This window comes from Leopardus geoffroyi, chromosome B3, assembly GCF_018350155.1.
Source record: "Leopardus geoffroyi isolate Oge1 chromosome B3, O.geoffroyi_Oge1_pat1.0, whole genome shotgun sequence".
Classification (NCBI taxonomy): Eukaryota; Metazoa; Chordata; class Mammalia; order Carnivora; family Felidae; genus Leopardus; species Leopardus geoffroyi.
Window position 1 is genome coordinate 62,989,157 of NC_059337.1, and position 11,334 is coordinate 63,000,490.

Genomic DNA, 11,334 nt, shown 5'->3' on the forward strand with positions numbered 1-11,334 from the left:
ATAAAAGAACTACATGTCAAATGAGACAGTACAAAGTGCTCAGGCAGATATTTTTGGATGTAGCAATATACTACATAAAAAACATTTACCTTTTTATGGTAATGATTCTCAAAAAGGAGACAAAGGAATACCAGAATCACCTACCAAAACTTGTTCCCAAACAATCATGCTACTGCCATGTGTTGGCTCCTACACAACCTCCCCCCCAGCACAGTTGCATGGCCCTATGATCACTTTTAAAGGGGTAAAAAACCCTTACATTAAAATCTATCTTTAAATAGAGCCAAGTTAACAAACATTGAGTATTTTACTAAATGTTTAGTATCTATTAAATGGCTCAAGTGTTGCCATTTTCTGGTGTGTACCAGACAGCTCTAGAAAAAAATCTCTTGGTTTAATATTTTATTTTTAAAAATTTCTTTTAATATTTATTCATTTTTGAGAGACAGAGAGAGACAGAGTGTGAATGAGGGCGGGGCAGAGAGAGAGAGGGAGGCACAGAATCTGAAGCAGGCTCCAGGCTCCAAGCTGTCAGCACAGAGCCTGACGCGGGGCTCAAACCCACAAACTGCGGGATCATGACCTGAGCTGAAGTCGGCTGCTTAACTGACTAAGCCACCCAGCAGCCCCTCTTGGTTTAATATTTTAAACTCAGATGGCACTTGAGGAACAACTTACCAATTTGAGCCAGAGACTAAGAAATCGAGGATCATTATAGTATCGTTTTTCTCCTTGTAGTGCTTCAACAGCTCTTTCTAATAATGTTGACATATTACTCTCTTTCCCCCCCTGAGGATAGTTCTGCTCTGTCCAGTTAATATACCTGAATGGAAAGGAAAAAAATAATTTTAAAGTTTAATGTGCACTTTCGTTCTTGCACCAAGACCCATTCTTGACTTTCTTAGGCAGAATTATATCTAATATATTGGAAGTATGTTTATTTAGAGGTCCTCAATGTCATGTCCTAAATCTATATCCCTCAAGCTTTACCACATATTGCTAACATATACCTCTGGGAAATAAAGAGGATGGGGATAAAAAGGGTGTAGCTCTCAGCTGCCTACCACAAAGTTGAAATTTCTTCAGTCCTGAACACCTCAAGAAGAAACACTATGATTATTCTGTCTCTCCATGTCCCCAAGACACCACTTTGTACTCTGACATACTTCTGTATACCCTAATTTGAGAAGTATGGTCATAAGGACTCATTTGTTAAGTTTCTATTGCCCTTGTTAAATAAAAAAGACCCACCTATCCCAAACATCCAGAGGATCATTTCCAGTGTAAAATCGAATTTCAGATTCAAATGCCCTGAAATTTAAACAGAAAATGTTAGCATAAGCAATAGCGATAACAGCCAAATAAATATGTCACACCTCCATTTTTATTAATTTTTTTAAGTGTTTAATATCAATTCAAATAACTGCACTGGAGTTTGAGGCTTTGTTAAATAGAAAGAAAAATAGAAATCATCAAGATTCTGCCAGATAACAAAACAGGAGGGACAAAACATGTAGAAATTAGATAAACAAATTCTAAGACAACATATCAAAAAACAGAATTACACAGCAGTTTAAAGCTCTGGAACAAGACTCCCCAGGTTCAAATGCAGCTCCACTCATCACTAGCAGAGTGACAATAAACAAGCTGTCTAAATTCTATTTTCAGTCTCTTCATCTGTAAAATGGGGATAATAATACAGAAACCCCCCCTTTCTGTGTAGGGGGATACTTTCCAAGATACCCAATGGATGCCTGAAATCCAGGATATTTTCAAAACCTATATATATTTTGTTTCATTCCTGTACATACATACCTATGAGCAAGTTCAATTTATAAATTAGGCATTGTAAGGGATTAACAACAATAACAATATAGAACAATTACAACAATATACTATAATAAGAGTTATGTGAATGTGGTTTCTCTCTCAAAATATCTTGTTACTATGCTCATCTTTCATCTTCTTCCTGTGAGAATGTGAGATGATAAAATGCCAACATCATGAGATGAAGTGAGGGTAATGATGTAGGCACCGTAATGTAGCATTAGACTACTACTGACTTCTGACAATATGTCAGAAGGAGGGTCATCGGATTCTGGACTGCAGTTGATAGTGAGTAAGTGAAACTGAGGAAAGTGCAACCACAGAAAAGGCAGGACTACTGTAGCAACTATCTATCTTATTAAGTTGATTACTCTTAGTATAAAGTGCTTAGACAGAATAAGTACTCAATAAATGAGAGCTATTATTTTATATGTATATAATAGTATTGAACTAAACATACACACACACACAAACATAGAAGTAAGAATTTTAAAGTAAAATTCCATGGGTAACATCAGTCAGAGAAGAATAATACCAATATGTACTTTGGGGAGTGCTTCAAAGAAAGCGTAAAATTTTACTTTGTAAAGAGCTGGGAAAGGCAGGGCTAAGATTAAGTTAAGACTGACCAGTTAGAACAGAGGGAAGTACTAGGTAATAAACCACACTTTAGATAAATGTTTCATCAATAATAGCTGTGTAAAGGGTTATGTCAGAATTACAAAATAGTTCATGACACAAAGGAATTTATACTCCAATAAGAAAGACAAAGTATAGGGGCGCCTGCGTGGCTCAGTTGGTTGAGCATCCGACCCTGGCTCAGGTCATGATCTCACGGTTCGTGGGTCCACTTTGGGCTTTGCACTAACGGCGTGGAGCCTGCTTCGGATTCTCTGTCTCCCTCTCTCTCTCTGCTCCTCCCCTACTCGCTCTCTCTGTCTCTCAAAAATAAACAAACATTAAAAATAAAAGACAAAGTATACAAATGAAAAATTAACCCACAATACAAAGTGGTACAGTATATTACAGTTGCCAAGAATGGAAAGAAAAGCCTTTGAGAAGCAAAAGGAGGTATCACAGAAGCAGCATCAGAAGGTGGGACTCTGAAGGAACCATAAAATTTCAAAGAAAAGTGGAGTTTTCCAAGAAATCAGCATTGAATAAAGTTGTAAAAGTGGGAGAGTTTATCAAGAGGAAATTGAGCTATAAGACAGTATTGTGAATACGTGGAGATATCTGGAGAAGTAAGAAGGGCATGCTTTAAATGTAAATTTAAAGACTTTGGGTGCCTGGCTGGCTCAGTTGAAAGAGCATGCAACACTTTATCTCAACGTTGTGAGTTCAAGTCCCTTGTTAGGCATACAGATTACCTTAAAAAAAAAAAAATTAAAAATAAAGACTTTGGGTTCCATCTGCTCAAGCTACTACTGACTCCTTAATTGGAGAATATCTTGGAGTGCCTGGGTGGCTCAGTCAGTTAAGCATCCGACCTCAGTTCAGGTCATGATCTTGTGGTTTGTGGGTTCAAGCCCCATGTCCAGCTCTGTGATGACAGCTCGGAGCCTGGAGCCTCCTTCGGATTCTGTGTCTCCCTCTCTCCCTGCCTCTCCCACACTCTCACTCTCTCTTTCTCAAAAATAAAAATAAACATTAAAAAAAAAATAATTGGAGAATATCTTAAATATGATAAGTAAAGACTTCAAAAAGATCAATTAAGTAACATTTCAGGAATAAAAGAATTTATATAAGGAACTACAATTATGAAGCTAATATGGTGATTTAAGTATGACATGATGACGGGATTACCTGCCGAAATGGTGAAAAAATAAAATCTAAGACACTACTGACAAATATCAGCAACCCTCCAAATTTCTCTATAGATGCAATGCAATCCAACCAAAATCTTACAAGGCTCTGTTCTTAAAACTGACAAGATTTTAAAATTTGTTTGGAAAAGCAAAGGACCTAAAATAGCCAAAACAAATTTAACAAAGAACAACAAAAATTGGAGAACTCACTCTACCCTAAGTCAAGATTTACTATATAAAGCTAATCAAGACAATATGTAATTGGTGAAAGGATAAGCAATTAGATCAATGGAAGAGAATACAGTCCAGAAATATCCACACACATATAGTCAAATGATTTCTTTTTCACAAGGGCCCCAAACCAGTTCAGTGGGGAAAAAGAAAAAAAATCTCTTCAACAAATGGAGGCAGAACAACTAGAAATCCATATTAGGGGGTGGGGGGTGGGCAGAAAGAACTTTTCCAGCCTTACAGTGTACACAAGGATAAATTTAAGATGAATCATAGACTGAAACATAAAAGGTGAAACAATAAAGCTACTAGAAGAAAACATAGGAGAGTATCTTTGCAACTTTGGATCTTTGCAAAGATCTAAAGACACAAAAAAGCACTAACCATAAAAGAAAAACAGTAATTCATTAAGCTTAATCAAAATGAAAAATGTCTGCTCATCAAAAAACACCACTGAGAAAACAGGCAACCATGAACTGGAAGAAAATGTTTGCAACACATTATTTGATAAAAGTCTTGTACACAGACTAGGTAAAGGTCTCCTGCAATCCAATTTTAAAACTGGGCAGAATGTCTGAACAAATACACCACAAAAGAGATTTAAAAGGCCAATAACTGGGGTGCCTGGGTGGCTCAGTTGGTTGAGCGTCAGACTCTTAATTTCGATTCGGGTCAGGATCCCAGTGTTGTGGGATCGAGCCCCTGTGTCAGGCTCCATGCTCAGTATAGAGCTTAAGCATCTCTCTCTCTTTCCCTCTGCCCCTCTCCCCCAGTCATGCATGCACTCTCTAGAAAGAAAGAAAAAAAGAGTAAAATCTATGATCTATTAATAAAAAAAAAAAAAAAAAAGGCCAGTAACCATGAGAAAAAGTGCTCACCATCATTAATCACCAGGGAAATCACAAGTAAAACCATAATATTATTACATACCCACCAAAATGGCTAAAATGAAAGACTGGCACCACCAAATACTGAAGTAGATTTGGAGAAGGCAAACTCTCATACATAGCTGACAGAAGTGTAAAATGTTATAAACTCTTTGGAAAACTCCCAGTTTCTTAAAAAGTTATACATTCATTTTATTTTTTAAGCTTATTTTTGAGAGTGAGAGTGCAGGCATATGGGGGAGGGACAGAGAGAGAGAGACTCCCAAGCAGGCTCCATGCTGTCAGCGCAGAGCCTGATGTGGGGCTCAAACCCATGAACCTCCAGATCATGACCTAAGCCGAAGTCCAATGCTTAACCAGCTGAGAAACCCAGGTGCCCCAAAAAGTTAAACATATTTATATGACCCATCAGTTTCAGTTCTGTTCTTTTTTTTTTTTGTTTACTTTTGAGAGAGCTGCATGCAGGGAAGGGGCAGGGGGCAGGGGGGAGAGGGACAGAGGATCCGAAGCAGGCTCTGTGCTGACAGTAGCAAGCCTGATGAGGGGCTTGAACTCACAAACTGCGAGATCATGACCTGAGCCAAAGTCGGACTCTTAAACAACTGAGCCACCCAAGCACCCAACAGTTGTAAGAGAAATGAAAATCTATGTCCACAAAAATCCTTGTACAAGAATGTCCCCAGTAGCTTTATTCATGAAGCACAAAACTGTAAAGAATCGAATGTCCATCAATTAATAAATGGATAAACAAATGAAACACTACTCAGTAATAAAAAGGAACAATCTGATACATGCAACATGGAAAAGCCTAATAAAACATGCTGAGTGAAAGAAATGTATGACCTCATTTACATAAGCTTCTAGAATAAGCATCAAATGATGCTTATTCTATCATCTATGATGACAGAAATCTGATCATTGGTTTCTTCATGGGGGAGAGGAAGAACACTGATTGGGAATGGGCATGAGAGAACTTTCAGAGGTAATAATGTTCTGTGGGTTGAAGTGCATGTCAAAACTGATTAAATGGTACACTTAAAAATCTGAGCATTCACAGCATGTAAATTATACTTTAAGAAAAAAAAAAAAATCCCAGACCTGAGAAACTGACTAAATATAATTTGGATGAGAGGGCAACGAGTAAGATCATTCAAGTGAGTTTTGGTACCATTAACCAAAATGGAATAGAGGAAGGAAGATCATTTATAAGAGAAGTGATTCAGTATTTAATACATTAGTGATTATATGTTACGAGTAGATAAAAAGATATTTAGAAGGCAAATAAGAGATGTAAATAGCTGTTAAACAATCCCAGAAAATGTGAATATGTAAGGACACACAGGGCAATGAACAAAAGACTTAGGTAAAATGCAATAGGAAGCCAATAAGAAAAAAGGAAGGTTTGAGAAGTGGAAACACTAGTACAGTATCACAGAAACCAGGAAGAAGAGTTAACAATACAACACCACAATCTTTTGATACTTTTAAAGATCCAATGAATGAGGTTGAACGAGGACATTCATACATTATAACCCCAAATTTATGATAACTTGACTATGATGGCGAAATTTTTTTGTCAGAGATTCAAGGTAGGAAAGGATATTTTAGTTCACTTTTTTGAAAAAAGCTTATTTAGGAAAGTAAGTTCTATAGGTCCATTTGAATAATGCAGTACAGTTGACCCTTGAACCACATGGGTTTGAACTATGTGGGTTTATTTATATGGAGATGTATTCCAAGTACATAGTATATAGTTCTATAAATATATTTTCTCTTCTTTCTGATTTTCTTAACAACATATTCTTTTCTGTAGTTTACTTTATTGTAGTATAGTATATAATACATATACAAAATACGTGTTAACTGTTTACGTTATGTATCATTAAAGCTTCCAGTCAACAGTAGGCTTTTATTTTTTCTTTTTAAGTTTACTTATTTATTTTGGGGGTGGGGAGGGGGAAGGGCAGAGAGTGAGAGAGAGAGAGAGAGAGAGAGAGAGAGAGAGAATCCCAAGCAGGCTCTGCACTGATAGTGAAGAGCCTGATGTGGGGCTCAATTCCACCAACAGTGAGATCATGACCTGAACCAAAATCAAGAGTCAGATGCTTAACCGACTGAACCACCCAGATGCCCCAACAGTAGGCTTTTAATAAATTTTGGGGGAGTTGAAAGTTACAAATGGATTTTCTACCGCTTGGGGAGTCAGTGCCCCTAACCCCTGTGCTGTCCAACTGTAGTATTTTTTGGCTTTTCTTTTTTCAGAGTTTATTAAATCATCAATGCGACACTTTCTAGTATAAATTTAATTTCTTTCAGGTTTATATTTTTCTTTGGAGGTCACTATTTCTTTTTTGGCACATTCTCAAAAATACCTTCCTAGAAAGTTAAAAATTGAGTATACATACAAGATAGCAGATCCCCTCTCTCTGAGTACTCAAAATCCAAGGAAGCGATTTCTCTAACTGGTTATTATTAAAGAGTTAATTCTATTTAGGGATCCAGAATGACATGATACTTTTGGTAAATACTGTAATATGATACTTGCTTTACTTTGCTTTTCATTGTCCCCTGTATAAGATGTATCATTTTATTTTATTTAAAAAAAATCTTTTTTAATTTATTTTTTGAGAGAGACAGAGACAGCAAGCAGGGGAGAGGCAGAGAGAGAGAGGGAGATAGAGAATCCCAAGCAGGCTCCACACTATCAGCATGAAGCCCGATGCGGGACTCAAACTCACGGACTGTGAGATCATGACCTGAGCCGAAACCAAGAGTTGACACTTAATCGACTGAGCCACCCAGGTGCCTCAAGATGTATTTTTTTTTTAAGTTAATTTATTTATTTTGAGAGAGAGAGAGAACAGGGGAGAGACAGAGACAGGGAGGGAGACACAGAATCGCAAGCAGGCTCCACACTGTCAGCACAGAGCCCAAAGTGAGTGGGGCACAATCTCATGAAACTCGAGATCATGACCTTAGCTAAAACCAAGAGTCAGAAGCTTAACCAACTGAGCCACCCAGACGCCCCAAGATGTACTTCTATTGATACAAAAGTTTGGCTGCTCCATAACATAATGAAATGAAATCCTATACTCTTGTTTGTAATCACACTCAGGGAGATCTTTAGATAGCTGTTGTGTGATGAAAAAGCAGGTGGAGAACAGATTCTCACACTATCAACTTTGAAAAGTATTCCTTATGCCAATCTGCATGGATCCACACCTACATTACCAGCCACAGTTAGGGATGAATGATGACAGGTTCACCCCAAACCGTTCTACACACCGTTTCTGTTGCTGAAGAGTAGTGTTACAGGCAGATTCTTGCTGCGCCAATGCTCCCTGAAGCGTAGACATGATCCGCCCCTGCCTTAAGGGTTGGACATTTTCTTTACTCAGCTCCCACTCATCTCCCTCCAAAGACATGGCTTCACTGTGAAGAGAGAAACAAAAGCAATACTAATAACGCATTACTGTACCACTAGATTATTATAAATGCTTTCAGATAAGTGGTTATTCATGATCTTTGAGCTGAATATGGTGGGCTGGCACATTAGTAGTGTTCTTATACTCCTAAGCTTCTGAGCCTTTCTATGACCTGGTTTCCAAGTTTATGGCTGTAATATTGCCTAACGGAAAAGAGAATGTGACCAGGATACTGTGGACAGTTATAAGAGTAAAGTTTAAGCCAGGAAGAAAAGGGGAAAAAATTATAAATTTGGCAAGGTAGACAAAAAGCAGTTCTATGCTTACCACTAATGCATCATCCCATTTAAAGTTAACAAATAGTTTGTTGGACTAACACCCCATGTTTCAACTGATGGCTTAAAACTGAAACTGGAATGAATATGTATTTCCCAGAGAGGGGACAAAGATACAATTTAGTGATCACAACTGGTCCCCACCACTCCAATTCTGTTAAGCCCGTTGATGGGGAAATTCCCACAAGTTTTTTGAAGGCAATCACCATAGGCGGTATGTGCTCTGAACTTCAGAGCTCTGCAATTGTCAGATAGAAGCCCACTTCTGGCTCTGGGACATCATCTCTGAGTTTAAAACTGAGAAACAGGAACTAATCCTCAAAATAAAGTGAAAGTTATGTGTGACCTCAATCTAGATGAGAACTAAAGAAAGTAAACTGTGAGTGATTAATAATTTAGGTTGTAACTACTCACAACTATTTAACTATATTGTGTGACTCCTATAAATGTAAGAGCTGTGCCATTTTGTCGATTTGTTGTTGTCTGTTTATTTATTTTGAGACAGAGAGAAAGAGTGCAAGCAGGGGAGGGAGAGGTGGACAGAGGATCTGAAGCAGGCTCTGTGCTGAGAGCAGAAAGCTGGATGTGGGGCTCAAACTCACGAACCTGAGATTGTGACCTGAGCTGAGGTTGGACCCTTAATTGACTGAGCCATCCAAGCACCCCGGCATGTCATTTAGTTTTCTATCCCCATGGTCTAATATAGGATCTGACGCTAGTAAGCACTGAATAAATGTTTGCTGAGTTCATCTGAAATTCTTCTCTTGATCGTGAAATAGCAATTAAACTATCTCAACTAATGTCCCAAACTGAGCTGGGACTGCTCCCATCCCTTCCTGCTCTTGTCTCTTCCCAGACCTGCTCCTCCCACAGTCTTCCTTCATCTCAAATAAATGGCACTTTCATTTTTCCATTTACACAAGCCAAAAATCTCAATGCCACCCTTAACACCCCTCTCACTACCACCCTACCTCCAGTCAATGAGCAAATCCTGTTGGTTCTACCTTCAAAACAGATCCAGGAACCACCTCTCATCTCCACTGTCTCTAGTCTGGCTCAAGTTACCATCTTCTCTTGCCTGGATTATTTCAATAACCTCTTAACTGGTCTCCCTGCTTTCATCCTTTTCTACCTTAAGTCTTTTCAACACTGTAGCCCACAATCCTATTTAAATCCATATCAGATCATGACTTTCCTCTGCTCAAAACCTTCCAGTGACTTTCAAACCTGAGTAAAAGCCAAATCCTTAGAATGCCTGCATCGTCACCTTCACCTTTTACTTTCCTGGCTCACTTGGCTCCAGCTACACTTGCCCGGTGCTGCTCCCTCCCCCAACCCTCACCCTCCAAATCTCTGTACTTCCCCCCAGATACACGCATGACTAGCTCTTGAGTTCCCTTCAAGTCTTGACCCAAATGAGACTTTCTTAGTGAGACTCCTGTTCAAAACTATCTAAAATTGCACCAACCCCCCTTCTCCCCACCATTTTAGTTCTTCTAGGACTGACCATCTATCTTTTAGTTTATTGATCTTGGTTATTGTCTGTTGCTCCCACCTCAGAACTTAAATTTCACAAGGGCAGGGGTTTTTGTGTTTTTTGTTTATTTGCCATACTAGCGCTTAGTAGGTGGTCAATAAGTATTTGTTGCATGAGTTAAAGAACCCTCCATATGGCATTTATCTAAGTATTGTGGACCCCATAACGAAAACGCATACAGAATTCCAACCTGGAAGAACTGATATATATTTAAATAAGGAAAAGCAGCAAGCATGCAAAGAAGGGCTTTTTAGATTTCTGACCATGCCATTGACATGGAAGCACCTACCACTTGTTGGGCACTTATTTGGAGGCATTTAATTTCACAGATACTTTGAATTCACCAGCATTTTCCGTATTAAGACAAGTCCAAGGTCAAAGAGCTAGCAAACGTCTGAGCTGAGAGACACAGACCACACTACAAATTCCAAGTTCCTTGTACCACTGGGGTCGCACAGCCACCTTAGCTTTGAAGCTGGGTGCAGCGGGGTTCTCACGTGCCCTCACCCCACTGAGGTTTTACCGGGGCTTCACATCCACCCCCTGCGACTCCAGCAGGAAGGAGACTCCAGTCGGGCCTCTGACACCTACTAGGCACCCTGGGGTCTCGCAGGCCCAGCTCCCGGCAGCCCTTCTCGCGTACCTACCTCAGAGCACCCCCTTCCTTCTTCATCGCCGCCATCCTGCATTCCAGGTTCAGGCCCTCGTCCTGCCGCAAGCCTTTTCTCAGGGCCGCAGAACGCCTGGGCTTCCTTCTGCAACCTGCCCTTAGAGGTAATGAAGAGACAAGAAGGACAAAAGGGTGCACTTGACTCCTTCGCAAAGCAGCCACCTCAAACCCTCCAAGTTTCAAATTTAACGGTCCCGCGCGGACGACGTGAATACGCCCCTCCGTCCCTTCGTACTCGCGTCTTTCTCCCAAGGAATTCTGGGGCTTGTAGTTTAGCCCAGGTTTAGTCCACACAGTCGCCATGCACAATGGGAGTTGTAGTTTCCGGGGAGTCTGTGGCTGCTCAGTGTGCGCAGGTAGAGGCGGTATAAATTGTCTGTGAGCGCTGTAAAGCCAGTTTCTGAACCGAGCGAGGGACACTTCAAGCACCAGAATTTCTTTGATGTTTTGAGCAGAGAGATATCTTTGAGTGCTTGCACTTGGCTGGACTCTTCTTAGGTGGCTGTCCAGGCTGTGATCACCCTTGCTGTCCGACTCAAGTTGCTCATATGTCCACAGCTTAGGGAGCTCTGACCCAGCTGTTTCGTGCCTAACCTTTGAATTCAGAAAAGCTG

At 39.8% G+C, this 11,334-nt stretch overlaps 1 protein-coding gene across 1 annotated transcript in view; it reads right to left on the reverse strand.

Moving 5' to 3' along the window:
• BUB1B (BUB1 mitotic checkpoint serine/threonine kinase B) overlaps positions 1-10,967 on the reverse strand; it is a 51,139-nt gene extending 40,172 nt beyond the window's left edge. The window contains exons 1-4 of the mRNA XM_045450052.1: positions 10,698-10,967; positions 8,039-8,185; positions 1,252-1,311; positions 679-823 (exon numbers count right to left, since the gene is read on the reverse strand). Of these exons, the coding sequence (XP_045306008.1) occupies positions 679-823; positions 1,252-1,311; positions 8,039-8,185; positions 10,698-10,732 (387 nt within the window). The 5' untranslated portion in view covers positions 10,733-10,967. The remainder of the gene's footprint in view (positions 1-678; positions 824-1,251; positions 1,312-8,038; positions 8,186-10,697) is intronic.
• Positions 10,968-11,334: the final 367 nt, after the last annotated feature.